This window comes from Trichechus manatus, unplaced genomic scaffold, assembly GCF_000243295.1.
Source record: "Trichechus manatus latirostris isolate Lorelei unplaced genomic scaffold, TriManLat1.0 scaffold00049, whole genome shotgun sequence".
NCBI classification, from domain to species: domain Eukaryota; kingdom Metazoa; phylum Chordata; class Mammalia; order Sirenia; family Trichechidae; genus Trichechus; species Trichechus manatus.
The window spans coordinates 2,683,994-2,698,828 of NW_004443985.1; the positions used below are offsets into that span (position 1 = coordinate 2,683,994).

Below are 14,835 nucleotides of genomic sequence, written 5' to 3' on the forward strand. Positions count from 1 at the left end.
CTGCCAACCTTTTGGACAGCAGCTGAGCTCTTAACCACTGTGCACTAGGGCTCGAAATTGGCAGCAGAACCCTGGAGATTTCAGACAGGGCCACTGCTCTGGATTCACAGACAGGAATTTGCAGGCTATCCAAGCAAGAAGGGACCCCTGGAGAGCTTAAATCCCAGGCACTGTTTCTCCCAGCCTAGCGCCAAGACTGAGAAGGGCAAACTTCCTACCAAAATCTAAAGTGGAGGAGGGACCTGCTGAATTCCATCTTCTTTCCAAGCCTACAGTAGCCAACAGTTCTAAAAACAATGGCTAGTTCAAACCCCGACCACACCACACAGGTTCAAACCTCTAATCAGTGGGTCAGAGGAGAAGGTTTTCCCCACATCCTGTGCCAGGGGGCCTGAGCGGTAGATAAGGGGCATGTGTGCACATGTGCAGGACGCTCCTGGGGGGACGGTGGAGAGCAGTTGTATCTCTGTGTTTACAGAACACCCTGGCTCCCTCTGCAGCCCGGCACTGCTCTTTACCTAGGCCGCCGTCCAACAAGGCTGCCGCTGCAGGCCAGCTGACGAACGTGTCCTTCTGAAGTTAATTCAGCTGGCTGCTCGCCAGACCGATCCCAAGAGATAGAGGGCTTACAATGGCCCTGAGTTCAGGACAAGCGGCTGAAAAGATGCCATCTGCTTTTCTTCCCGTCGCTCTCCAAGTTACAGAGAGACATCCTAGCCACTTCAAACGTCCCCCGAAGTTGTCCCTGGCACTATTAACAAGACCACGACAAGCTGTTTCTCCTCTCTGGACAGTTACTGCATAAAAGGGCCTGAGCGTCCCCAGTGACAGGCTCCCAGCGATAAATCAGCAGGCTGAGCCTCGCCTCTGCTCGCTTCTCCACGTGTGGTCCTCGGACCAACAGCATCAGGGACGCCGGGGCCCCATCCCCAGCCCGCTACATCAGAACATGCATTGTAACAAGCTCCCCAGGTGGTAAGGTCTATAAGCACCTACACTGATTACAGATGATCGTGTTCATTCGGGACCAGGATGACCAGACCACCCTTGAGAAGAGAGGCTCTCCCATCCCATCCCGACTTAAAGGTGGACTCAAATTCCAAGGTCATTTTGGAGTCCTCTCATTAACTCAGAACTCTGGATTCCTTATCGTCATGTACAAGGGAAGCAAAACGACCACAAGAAACAAGTTGTTCCTCTACTGACCCCCGAATTGGCAGCAGAACCCTGGAGATTTCAGACAGGGCCACTGCTCTGGATTCACAGACAGCAATTTGCAGGCTATCCAAGCAAGAAGGGACCCTGGAGAGCTTAAATCCCAGGCACTGTTTTCCCCAGCCTAGCGCCAAGACTGAGAAGGGCAAAATTCCTACCAAACTCAAATTCATATCGAAAGCACAGCATGTAGCAGACACAAATAGTGTGCGGGGGCTAGGCTAGGCTCGTGGTGGGCAGTGTCTCATTTAATCTCCACAGCAACTCTGTGGGAGGCACCGATATTTTCCTTACCTTACACCTGGGAAAACAGGTAGCCAGAGAAGGTCCCCCAGGCTTTCCCGAGCCCGTAGGATGTGTCAATACCCCAGGCCACAGCATGAACTCAGGCGAGCGGTACACCCACTCTGCTGTTCTGCCGGCCCCACACCAGCCAGCGCCATGCATCTTAAAGAGAGGAGGAAAAGGGAACCAACAGGTAACCAGAGCCCACCCTGGTGCCAGCTGTGACATCACCTGAAAAAACCCACCTGAGCTCTGATTTGGAAGCTCTGCCACATCAGACTGGGGTTTGGAACAGACCCACCAGGCTCAAACGGCCCACAAGGAATTTCAATCACCTTCTTGCTTTTCTGGAGCCCTGGTGGCACAGCGGTTAAGAGCTCAGCTGCTAACCAAAAGGTTGGCAGTTCTAATCCACCAGCTGCTTCTTGGAAACCCTATGGGGCAGATCTCCTCTGTCCTACAGGGCCGCTATGAGTCGGAATCAACTCGATGGCAATGGGTTTGGTTGGGGTCTTGCTTTTCTAAAAGCCTGCATTGCTGGTGTGGTGTTGACCAGGGGTTTGCCTCTCTTCATGAGCAGTTCCCTCGCCTATCTGGCAATGTGGGCCTATCAGTTCATCTGCTAGCACCAGTATGTTAACAGGTTATCTGCTTTTGCTCAGGGCAATCCTGCCAGGCAGGTCCTTGGATGCCTTTCACCCAGAGATGGTGGAATACATGGGGAGTGTCACACTGCAGGTAAGAAGTAGAGCTGGGACTTGAACCCAGGGCGCCCAAGTCCAAGGGCAGGCTCTTTCCTGCCCCGTCTGTTCTCCTCCTACCGTAGCAGTGTGAAGGCCCGGCCCTTAAACGCCCCACGGTGGGCTGTTCATAGCACCATTTCTCCAATGAAGTCACTTCCTTAGGTGACTCGGGCAGCCAGCTGGCTGCAAAGTCTCCATTCTAGCCCCCACCCTGCTCTGAAACCATCTCTCACGCTCTGAGCTCCAACGGCAGGTAAATTCCCTGGAGAGCCAGGGCAGAGAGGGCTGAGCCACAGCTGCCTCCCTGGGGAAGCTGGGAGCTGACCATGTCTCAAAGGCTCCATCCCTCCCCACAAATGCCACAGCGGGGATCCCATGGGGCAAAATCACAGCCAGGTCCGGGACAGCAAATGGGGATTAAAAACCTTAAACCCATTAGATTTGCTTTCATCCATTTGATGGCGAAGCCAAAGCTTCCCCAGAGACCCATGTTTTAGTTACATGAGTTGAATTCAATCACTGTGTCTGCAGTGGTGAAGCTGGGAATCGCTCCACATTCCTTACTGGGCAGGAAAGGGCTGCAGCTTGAGATGAGGGAGAGCCACCTCTGACGGCACAGACGCTTCGCTCCCAGAGGAGGCCAGCGTGTCCAACTGGGGCCCGGGGGGCCCGAAAGGCCTCAGAAGCTCCTCATTTTACATTTGGGGAAACCGAGTCTCCAGGTGTTTAAGGAAAGGATATTTACTGCTTCCTGTTGTTGTCGTTAGGTGCTGTCGAGCCGGTTCTGACCCACAGTGACCCCGTGTACAACAACGAAACACAGCCCAGTCCTGCGCCATCCTCACAGTCATTGTTATGCTTGAGCCCACTGTTGCAGCCACTGTGTCAGTCCATCTCATTGAGGGTCTTCTCTTTTTCGCTGACCTTCTACTTTACCAAGCATGATGTCCTTCTCCAGGGACTGGTCCCTCCTAATAACATGTCCAAAGTACGTAAGATGAAGACTAGCCGCCCTCGCTTCGAAGGAGCATTCTGGCTGTACTTCTTCCAAGACGGATTTGTTTGTTCTTCTAGCAGTCCGTGGTATATTCAACATTCTGCTTCCTAAGGTTTTTAAACTAATAGTCCCACTGGGTCCTAAGCTTTGAGGGCAAGATACTCAGGGTGGTGAAGTGTGAGGAGCACAGGCGGTGACAGTGGGTTCAAATCCTGCCTCTAGGACCGACAAGCTGTTGGACCACAGACAAGTTTCTTAACCACTCTGAACCTCAGTTTTCCTCCTCTGTAAAATAGGAGGAATAAAAATATACCTCATAGGGGTTCTTGTAAGGTTTAAATAAAAGTCATGTTTACAGAGCATCTACCATGGTACCCTGTACAAAGTAGGTGTTCAAGAAATGTTAGAACGTCGGGCAGTGGGTCAAACACCTCGGCACCCAACGTCTCCCTGCTCTACTTCTCAGCAGGAGCTCACAGATCCTTAGAACCTTAGTCCCTTTTCTTGTATGCAGGGCAGCAATGTATTCAGATCCTCAGTGGAGATACAGAAATCCAGGGATGGCCAGGACACTTTCACCACCAGTAGCGTAAACTGCAAAGGTGGCCACTCTTCTCCACCCTCCCTGTATCCATGCTCTTTTCGATGTGAACTGCAGCTTCTTCCATCAATAAGACAATAATAATAATTAGAGTGCATTTTCTCCTCTCTTCCTCCAGCCCTATAACATGCATTGGCCAACTGAACATAGCAGGAGGAGTAAGGTTTGACTTTCAAGCCCATCCTTCAGGAGACCATGCAGGCACCTACAGATGAATGAGTGAGACCCGCTGGGACAAGAAGAACCACACAGCTGAACCCAGCCCAAACTGCCAACCACAGAATCATGACCTAATACATGGTAGGTGTTTAGACCACTGAAGGAGCCCTGGTGTCACCGTGGTTAAGAGGTACAGCTGCTAACCAAAATGTTGGCAGTTCAAATCTACCAGCCACTCCTTGGAAACCCTATGGGGCAGTTCTACTCTGTCTTATTGGTCACTATGAGTCAGAATCGGTTTGGTTTTCCGTTTTTTTAGACCACTGAGTTTTAGGGTGGTTTGTTATGCATAGCAGGAGCCCTGGTGGTACAGTGGTTAAAGCGCTCAGCTGCTGAGAGGTTGGCAGTTCGAACCCACTAGCCGCTCCACAGGAGGAAGATGTGGCAGTCTGCTTCCATGAAGATTTGCAGTCTTGGAAACCCAATGGGGCAGTTCTACACTGTCCTATAGGTTCACTATGAGTTGGAATCGGCTCGACGGCAGTGGGCTTTTTGGGTTGTTATGAATGGATACTGTGGTAACAGACAGGAGATACATCATCAAGTTGAGGCACGCCACCACTGAAGGGAACCAGACCACGGCACTTCCCATCACGCGCTTGTTTCTCCTGAGTCCCATCCAGATATCCAACTCTGCAGCTGAGAACTGTTTCTAGGTTCCTCTAGCTACCTGCTCTCCTTTCTCTCTTACCACCTACCAGCACCACAGACTTTTACCAAGGGCCCTAGTGGCAGAAAGGCAGGATGGTGGGAAGACAGAGTGCTGAAGGAGGAACAGTCACACCCAGGAGTATGCCAGCCCCTCTCCAGCTGTGTGACCTTGACCAAGTCCCCTGGCGTCTCCAAACCTCCCTCCGTTTCCTTCTCTTGAAAACAAAGATAATAACAAATGCACCATCCCTCCCTGTCACAGGGCCGTGGTGAAGCCTGAGAGGAAACAGCAGACAGCAAAGTGCTTTGGGGGCCCAACCTGCAAGAGAGTGGGCTAGGATCTTCTATCCGCCAAGGCCAAGAGCTGACAGAAAGGCTCCTGAAGGATGCATCAGGGCGTTTTCCTTCCTCCTTAGGAGCCTGATGCCTTGGACAGGGCTTGATGGGGGTCAGGGAGTACAGTCAGAGCAGGTCGAGAGCAGCCATATTAGTATATGCTACAGTGGGTAAAAAAAGACCAAACCCATTGCCATCGAGTTGATTCTGATTCACAGTGACCCTACAGGACAGAGCAGAACTGCCCCATAGGGTTTCCAAGGAGCAGCTCGTGGGTCAGAACTGCTGACCTTTTGGTGAGCAGCCGAGCTCGTAACCACTGAGCCACCAGGGCCCCAGGGAGAGCATCAAGTGAAGAGGAAAATCCAAGGAGAAGAACAAGATACCCAGTCTCCTTTCTTTCCCCCAGATGAATCTCACCAACAACCTGGACCCCCACTTTTACTGAGGGCCCTTACATGAGAATGGCAGGGTGGGGGAAGAAACAGCCCTGAGGAGGAACAGTCACATCCGGGGTGTGCCAGCCCCCCTCCAGCTGTGTGACACGTTCTCCTGTGGGAGATCTGAATAAAAGCCTTCACGTCTTACTGCTGGTCTCTTAGGGTTGTCTCCTCCAAAACCAACAGGTCAATATTTTACATTTCCCTTTTTTTTTTTTTTTTTTTTGCTATAACCACCACCGCCTCTTGCAACTACAGACTGACCTTCTGGACTGATCTGGAGCCTGGGATCCAGAGCTCCCCGTAACAGGTGGCCTCCCACCTGCTCCCTGGCTATGCAAGGAGAGAAGGAAGAGGGATTTGATCTAGAACTTACAATCCCAGCGTCTCCCATGAAATGAGGCACCTCAGATCCGTTTTAGGAGCAAGCAGGGTGTGAGTGAATCCGCAGAAATTCAGAGTTAGGTAGAGCAAGACCAAAATTCTAGAAACTATACTTAATTAAGAGTGTATCTTATAGAAAAGAATATTTCATTCATTTCTGTATTCAGTGCTGTTGTCATTGTGTGCCATCAAGTCGATGTTGACTCATAGTGACCCTACAGGACAGTAGAACTGCCCCATACGGTTTCCTAAGCTGCAATCTTTATGGGAGCAGATCACCAGGTCTTTTCTCCCATGGAGCTGCTGGTAGATTCAAACTGCCGACTTTTCAGTTAGCAGTCAAGCACGCTTAACCACTGTACCACCAGGGCTCCTTGTATTCAGCACAGACGCTCCAAATGTTGATAAATGAGTGAATCACAAAATGGAATGAAAGCAAACTCCTTTAGCAATCTAAAGTCAAGATAAAAAAATAATCCCTGTCAGAAGTCAGATCAAAGTAACAACAGAAATAACTATTAATATTCAGAGCCCTGGTGGTGCAGTGGTTAAGAGCTCAGCTGCTAACCAAAAGGTCAGAAGTTCGAATCCACCAGCTGCTCCTTGGAAACCCTATGGGCAGTTCTACTCTGACCTCTAGGGTCGCTATGGTTCAGAATCAACTCGACGGCAACGGGTTTCAGTGGGGTTACTAATAATCATCAGGGGCTTACTATGTGCTACTCATCACGTTCAAGGCTTTGCAGACATCATCTCATTTGACACTCCCAACGACCTGATGAGGGAAAGACCCCTGTGACCGTTTACAGGAGACAGAAACAAGGACCAAACACCTACAGGAACTTGCCAAGATAACACAGCTCCTGAGTGGGGCGGGGCGGCCACTGGAGCCACACTCTTGGCCACCATGCACCTGAGCCTCTCAGCAGCCCCCCGTTCATAGCACAGAAAGCTCAGATCTGGTTGTTGTTGGGGAGCCAGGGGCCACCACAGAGGCAGAGCCAGGAAGAACCTCACTCCCGAGGCTGGGTCGTCCACTCTCTAGGACCCATCCTGGTACAGGAGAGGCGTCAAGACCCCCCATCGCCCTTCACGGTCCTGTCTTTCGGTGTCTCCTACACAACACCAGGAGCCCGGTAGCGCAGTGATTAAGCGCTTGGCTGCCAACCAAAAAGTTTGGCAGTTGGAATCCACCAGCCGCTCCTTGGAAACCCCATGGGGCAGTTCTCCTCTGTCCTGTAGGGTCGCTATGAGTCGGAATCGACAGGACGGCACCTCACAACAACAAAACACCAAGCTGGTTTTGTGCACATTGCAGCTTTTTATCGCGAGCCATTCAGGAAAGGGTGGGAGAGGCCACTGGGTCCTAAACACCAAAGGATAAGCTGAGCCGGAGGAAATTAGCCTCGTGCCCTTTTTTATGTTCAGATATTTGGGGACAGCTATCACCCTCTCTCACATCTTGTCAGGCACTGGTGCAGAAAGTCTGACAATAGTTTCTCAACAAAGTTACAAATCGAGGAGCGAATCCTAAATGCTGATGACCAGGGCCACGTTCCCGTCTGCTCTCCACACACAGCTTCCTAAGTAAGTGGTGGGTGCCGGGAAATGCAGTGGAGTGGACAAGGGAATGTTAGCAAAAGCAGCCTAGGGAGGTCAGGATGGACATATGGAATATTCTGGAATGCCCCCTCTTTCCTAGGACACTTCTGTCTTCACACCAGCTAGACTTGGTGCAAGAACAGACCCTTCAAATGTCCCTGGCAGTCCTTGGGTCGACTGGTCACTTAGTGGTGATCAAGCAGCTCTGGAAAGCAGAACCCCAATATCCCCTCCAAAGGTAGCAAGTGGGTCATGAATACGCATCCACGAAGGATGACACGGGAAGCTACTGCTATTGTAATTCCAAAAACTTTTCAAGCAAAGCAGGGCAGGACAAAGCCACACGAGACAAGATGCTGGGGTGCCCTGGAGCCCCCAAACTCAGCTCTTGATTTCTTGGAAGGCAGCAGGGTTTGGTAAGCAAAGACACAGGCCCCAGCCAAGCTGCTTACGGGTGAAGCCTGGCGCTACCATCCACTTACCGCTTGGACAAATAACTCTCATGTGCTTCAGTTTCCCCTCAGGTAAATGGGGATAATAATGATAGCTACCTGCTGCCTCACAGAATTGCTGGGAACAGAGTCAATATGAACACAGTATGTAGAGCAGGACTCGACACACACCAAGTACTCAGTAAGTCTACTGTTATACTCTTGCGATTGTTGCTGCTGTTGCTGATTTAAACTCACACCTTTGTCTTTTCCACCTGCCCTTGAGTCAATCCTGACTCATGCTGACCCCATGTGTGCCAGAGCAAGACTCTACAGAACAGAGTTTTCAATGGCTCATTTTTCAGAAGTAGATCACCAGACCTTTCTTCCAAGGCACCTCTAGATGGACTCAAACCTCCAGCCTTTTGGTTAGCACCTGAGCACGTTAATCATTTGTACCATCCAGGGAAACTCACAAAAGATGTCCTTTTTGCTTTCTCCCTCCCCCCAAAAATACCAGAAACTGGGGACCAAGTAAGCTTGTGTGTGGTTTCAAAGACTCTAGATTTTTCCCAGTCTTGGACTCACTTTCACTTCCTGAGAGTCCCTCTGCAAGCAGGGAGGTCCGGATAAATTGCTTTATTCTGCACTGGTCGGATATCAAATCCACCTGATTAAAGGATTTATGGTTCACAAGGAAGGAGGGCTGAGGTCATGCTGGCCCCCCCAGTCAGAGCACATCAGCCACTCAGTGGCTTAAGGCGAAGCTGCCTTCCTCCCCCATCCCTCACCTGTGACTTCCTTGACATCAGAGGAGGTATCCATGAGTCAGCGGCAGCAAGAACGCTCTGGATTCTGTTTCTCGGTCTGTTCTGACGGCCCGACAGTTAAATCCTAAAGCTCCATGTGCTGAGTACAGTGGGCATGAGCAAAGGCACGATGCTCCCCAGCCACAAGTACAGCCGAGGAACACATCTCATGCTTCCCAGCACGGTGATTCACACCTGATGGGTTCCACGAGGTGTGGGCCAGCTCCTGCTGTCTACCTGGAGGGGCGCAGTCAGCCGACAGCCTCCGGCTACAGCACCTTCAGGATCTGTTGCGCCGTCTGAGCTGAGACTACACTCTCCAAGGCAGCCTCGGCCAACAACCGAACGTGGCGGGGAAGAGTGGAGGCCGGCCGCCTCCCCCAACGCTTCCTGTTCAGTTGGCCAACGCTTTAGTCAGATCTGCATCGTGGTCTGAGTCCCTCCTGCCCAACCCTGCTTCCTCTTCATCTTTCACGGGCCACCCCAGGTACAATAGCAGGGAAACTTTTCCCGGTCCTGTGCGTAACGGTTGCTCAAGTGCATCGCTGCAGTCACTGTGTATACTGAGGGGCTCATCTTCCAGCACTATATCAGACGATATTCTGTTGCAATCCACAGGGCTTCCATTGGCTATTTTTCGGAAGTAGCTCACCAGACCTTTCTTCCTAGACTGTCTTAGTTTGGAAGCTCTGCTGAGACCTGCCCACCACGGGTGACCCTGCTGGAATTTGAAATACGGTGGCATAGCTTCCAGCATCACAGAAACACGCAAGCCACCACAGTACGACAAACTGACAGAGGGCTGGTGGTGCGCAGGCGTTACGGCTCAACGATTCTCTTGCGTTCCTAACTCTGCCTTAGCATCTGCTTCCCAAAGGACTCAAACAGACACACACCCCAGGCTGCGGCGAGGCCTTGGACCAGGCACAGAATTCTGTTAAGTTTCAGTTCCCCGACTGGCAAAGTGAAAACCACTTATCAGGTTGTTGCAAAGATTCAGCTGAAGAATATTATTTGCCTGTGAAAGCATCTTACATCTTCTAGATACCCAACGAACACTAGCTGATTGAATTTAATATTTTTATTTTCTTTAAAAGTTCAATGCTACTCCTTTGAAAGCAAATGATTTCAGAGAACACCCTGGCTGCTTTTGATAAATGTGACAACAACGTTTTCCCCCGACGAATCACGGCAGAAGTTATCAGGAGGAGGTGGCTTCCTGAACAGTAGTGCGTCCCTGCGGAGTGGGAGCTGGCTGGGGCCCGGCCCTTCACACTCTCACACTCAGGCCTGTTGATGACGGGTGAGAAGAGTCTGTCTTCTGCCCTGGAAGGCTCCCCACTGGGCGAGAGAGCCGTCTCTGCCCTCAGCCAGCATTCAGCACTAGCTCAGGAAACAGCACCCTCACCAGCTTCTCAAGATCTTCAGGGGACAGCCCTGGAGCCCCGAGAAGATGCTTTCTGGGTCCCCTTTGAAGTCAGCCTCATATATGTGTCATCCATGCTGAGAGCTTGAGAAAGCAGGGCAAGGGAGAAGCAGGAAGAAGTTCTGGCGATGCCACTTCCAGAAAATCCAGACTGGGGAAGAGAGTGAGACCTTGGCCCGAAAGCCTGGCATGGGACAGAAGAACCAGTCAAAGACCCCCACCATGGGGGCCGTGAGAAGGTGGGGCCACCACAGCCATTTCTGGGCATCCTCACAGAGATCAGCAGGGCTGGGGGCAGCAAAATGCTGCATCTGGGAACGCTCCTGTGTTTCTAGGGTCTCCCATCTAGAACCTTCTACCTCCACAGGTTTCTCTTCTGCCCCTCTGAACAACCTGGGTCTGCCTGAGGACAAGCCTGCCCACGTAGAAACCCATAGTATACCTTATGCTTTGCCCACGACTCAAGACTAGAATGGCACTATCTTCTCGGCTGTCAGACTGTGAGCCGATTCTTCCTTCTTGAGCCCCCGGCCCTTGGCACAGAGCAGGCACGCCCATGTTGATGAGTGAAATAAGAAAGTTCACTCACTTTGGCTGTCCACTGATAATTTTTCATTAAATTTAAGCACCCACATTTCAGTTGTAATAACCAGATATCCTAAGGGTTGATTTTTCTTTTTCTTACATCTCTTTTTGATCTTTCTATAGCCCGTTAGGGAAACCCTGGTGGCATGGTGGTCAAGCGCTACGGCTGCTACCCAAAGGGTCAGCATTTCAAATCCACCAGGCGCTCCTTGGAAACCCTATGGGGCAGTTCTACTCTGTCCTATAGGGTTGGTATGAGTCAAAATCGACTTGACGGCAATGGGTTTGGTTTGGTTTTGGTTTCTAGCCCTTTAGGAGCCCTGGTGGCGCAGAGGTTAAGAGCTTGGCTGCCAACCAGAAGGTCAGTAGTTCAAATCCACCAGCCGCTCCTTGGAAACCCTATGGGGCAGTTCTACTCTGTTCTATGGGGTTGCTATGAGTCAGAATCTACTCAACTGATGGCAACAGGTTTGGTGTTTCGGTTTTTTATAGCCCTTTAAGACTTTAATCATTTCTCTGTCCAATGTATCTTCCTGTGATGATAGAAATATTCTCCATCTGTGCTGTCCAATATGGCAGCCACCAGCCACACGTGGCTATCGAGCACTTGAAACATGGCTAGTGTGAGTGAGGAAGTGAACTCTTAAATTTAGTTTTAATTAATTGCAATGTAGATAGCAACACATCCGGCTAATAACGACTGTATTGGGCAGCGCAGCAAAACCGTCTAGCTTGCTCCTTTAATTCCCAACCTGAATGCAAACTGAGGATGTTACGTGCTCCTTGGCTCTGAATCGGCTCTTGTTCCTCACTGGCAACCTTAACAAAGCAGAACGCCGGTGCCTCTTCCGCTTCCGAGTACTCGTGCGGTGCCTGAGCACAGCCGTCTTAGTGCATCCCCGGAGATGGGGCAGGAAACGCGTCGCCAGAAAGGAAGCCAGTGCACCCAGCCAGTTGGGACTCCAGGGCGTCCGGGCGGAGAGGGAGGTGGGAGGATGGGTGTGAAAGAAGCGAGCTCTGGGAGCCTGGACGCCAGTTGGCCGCGTTTATTTATATCTCAGGCTGTTACAGTTGTCTGCCGGCCCTGCAGCTGAGAAACCGGTCCGTGTCTAAGGGAAGGGGACAGAAATCAGCTTTGTCCATGTTCCTGGCACCCACGGCTGCTGTTCAAAGGGTGCCAGAAGACCCAGCGGAGAGGGAGTTAGGAGAGGAAGCTAGAGCGGACACCCTCTGGGTCATCGGAAAAGAGGAAACTGAGTCACTCACTTGTTCGCATCCAAGTTGGTACCAATGTCATCTGTAACGATGCCCAGGAGACTGTGGTCCACCCAGCCCAGGGGGCGTCTCCCACTGCCCAGGGCGAGGTGGCAGAGGGACCACTCACGCCCAGCCCTTTGAAAGGGGCTGGTCTGGGGGTTCCGTTCTCAGTGCGATCCAGCTGCAGAGGCTGGACTCAGTCAGCAGGGCTCGGGAAAGCAAGATCACACCCCATTGCTTCAATGGAGATCTGGGGGCAGTTTTGGTTTACAAGAGAATTGATAGAACTGATTGCTTATGGGAATGGAGAGGAGGTATTTGTGTCCCCCCCCACCCCCTGGGGAACAGGCTTTTGTGGTGTGCACCTGGGGGTCCCTTAATACCGGGAACCCTCACTCTGCCACCTGCAGAATCCACCCTGGCCTTCCAGCACATTCCTCTCCCCCCGAACCCTACATACAACACACCCTTCATCTGCATAAAGGTTGATTAAAGAACATGAAGCAATTAAACCATAAAATACCGAATTAAGACGCCAAAGCGTAATTGCTCCTCAAAAAGAAAGGCACAAGATAGAAGGCTTAATTAACATTCATCCTTCTTCCTTTCCAAGTTTCAACGTATCACTTCCCTCTTCCTGTCTGCTGCTGGCCTCCCTCACCCCTTCTGACTATCTGTGGCTTTTTCAGGTCCCCTCACGTGGGTGTCGACGCTCTTCCATCGCTCTGGAGAAGCCCTCTGGTAAACGACGGCCGAACTCCAGCGCCTGAGTAAATTAACGGACGTCTCTGAAGTCCGTACTGCAGCTTTACTGGCGCTGTGGGAATGCACAGAAATGCCTGAAAACCCCCATCCTCTCTGACCCGGCAATTCTAAGCCCAGGGATTTATTCGAAGGAAATAATTAAGGATGTCCACAAGGATTCAGTTACGAGGATGTTTACTCCAGCTGTTGTTTATGATCGTGAATAACTAGAAACCACCTACATGTCCTTCAAGTGGGGGTAGAAGATCCAGGGCTCAGAGACTGCCCGGGAGGAAGAGACCAGCAGTCAGTCGCTAAGTCAGTCGACCATCCCCAGCACTGAAAGTTAACGTAGAGACCTGGTGGAATCCAGATTTCACAGGGCCTGGGTCTTATCCATTTAGGGAGGCTCCCATTAAGAAAAGTAATTTATGAGTACGAAATTAGGTACCCGGCCTTGGAAGAGCCCTGTGCCTTAAGCTCCGTCAGCTTCGTGGTAAATCAGTCAGTAGCAGAGACAAGAAAAAGAAGGAGAAGGGAGATGGTGAAGACTCTTCCTTCAAAGGCCACAAGTCTCCAGGACCGAACAGTACAATCAGCAGAGAAAAACGTTCATGTTCTAAGGAAAAGACGAAGAAAATTAGAGGGAAGAAGGGAGAGAAAAAAGATGAGTGAAAATACTTGAAAAAAGCAGCAGAGAGAGAAAGCAAGGAGATAAGCAAAAACGAAGACCAAATGAGAGAGCAGGGGCGGGTCAGTGGTGGAATTCTTGCCTCCCGTGCGGGAGACGCAGGTTTGATTCCCGGCCAGTGCGTCTCAGGCACAGCCACCTGTCAGTGAAGGCCTATGTGTTGTTACGATGCTGAACAGGTTTCAATGAAGCTTCCAGACGAAGACAAACCTAGAAAGAAAGGCCTGGCAATCTACTCTTGAAAATCAGCCAGTAAAAATCCTCTGGATCACAACGGTCCAATCCCCAACGGATCATGGGGAAGGTGCAGGCCTGCGCGGCCAGGGACGGATTAGCTAATAAGCAAGGTCCACACAGGCTGGGGCTTGCTTGCTAATCTGTGGCGCACAATTTCACCTGTTTTTCACCACATCAAAGACACGGTGAGACCCATGTGAAATTATGCACCACAGATTAGTAAGGAAATACAGTTAAACGCACGGGTACCTTGCTTACTGGTTAGTCTACTCTGTGCGTTTTATTCCATTGTGCAGGGGGTCCCCGTGAGTCAGGGGTCCCCGTGAGTCAGGCGTCAACTTGACAGCAGCTAATAACAACAAACTAAAAAACCAAACCCGTTGCCACTGAGTCGATTCCAACTCGAAGCGACCCCACAAGACTGAGTCGAACTGCCCCACAGGATTTCCAAAGAACGGCTGGTGGATATGAACTGCCGACCTTTTGGTTAGCAGCCGAACGCTTAAAACCAGGGCTCCCGATAACAAGACAAAATTAAGGCAATGTTGGGGGGAAAAAAAGAAAAAGATTTGTTTTTCGAAGATTTCAGTAGAGTTCAGGTGGCAGCTGAAAAAGTACAGCCAAGGGCACTCGACTACTCAGAGCAGCCGGGAGGACCAGCCGCAGGGAGGTCACTTCTGAGACCAGGAGCCCGGCCAGCGAGGTGTTATGGACACCTGAAGGACCTGTCCCACCCCCCAGTGGTCCTGCAGCAACACTACCGTCCAGCTCCGCAGCGCCCCCCACCACTTTTCCTGGGTGCCCAGTTTAAGCCAGATGGTCTTTTCCTGCGCTTGCCACATCTATTCAAACAGCACGGCTTTTTCTCATCCTCTTTTTGAGTCAAAGGAGGCTGAACACCTTTTCCATGTCAGATTTGCTCTTGGCTCTCCAGTTGTTTCCCAGCTGGCAGCTTTGACCTGTGGCCCACCAACCCAGCAGTAAAGAACTCTCGGACCACCAGCTGCAGCCCTGAGACCCACATGATGCTCCTGCTTACTTGGGTTGCCCTTCCTTCAGCAGCCCCTGCCCAGAGCAGTTTCTACTGCTGACAGTTCTTCCCACGTGTTCGGTGCTTGGTCACAGTCTGGGAGCCCCGAGAGGGATTCTGGGATGTTCTGGAACTACTTCCGCCCAGGCTGA

The 14,835-nt window shown here is 51.2% G+C and overlaps 1 protein-coding gene across 1 annotated transcript in view; it reads right to left on the bottom strand.

Moving 5' to 3' along the window:
* LOC101342329 (integrin alpha-9) overlaps window positions 1-1,728 on the bottom strand; it is a 234,667-nt gene extending 232,939 nt beyond the window's left edge. Inside the window, exons 1-2 of the mRNA XM_023732203.1 lie at window positions 1,709-1,728; window positions 1,510-1,551 (exon numbers count right to left, since the gene is read on the bottom strand). Coding sequence (XP_023587971.1) covers window positions 1,510-1,551; window positions 1,709-1,728 — 62 coding nt within the window. The remainder of the gene's footprint in view (window positions 1-1,509; window positions 1,552-1,708) is intronic.
* Window positions 1,729-14,835: the final 13,107 nt, after the last annotated feature.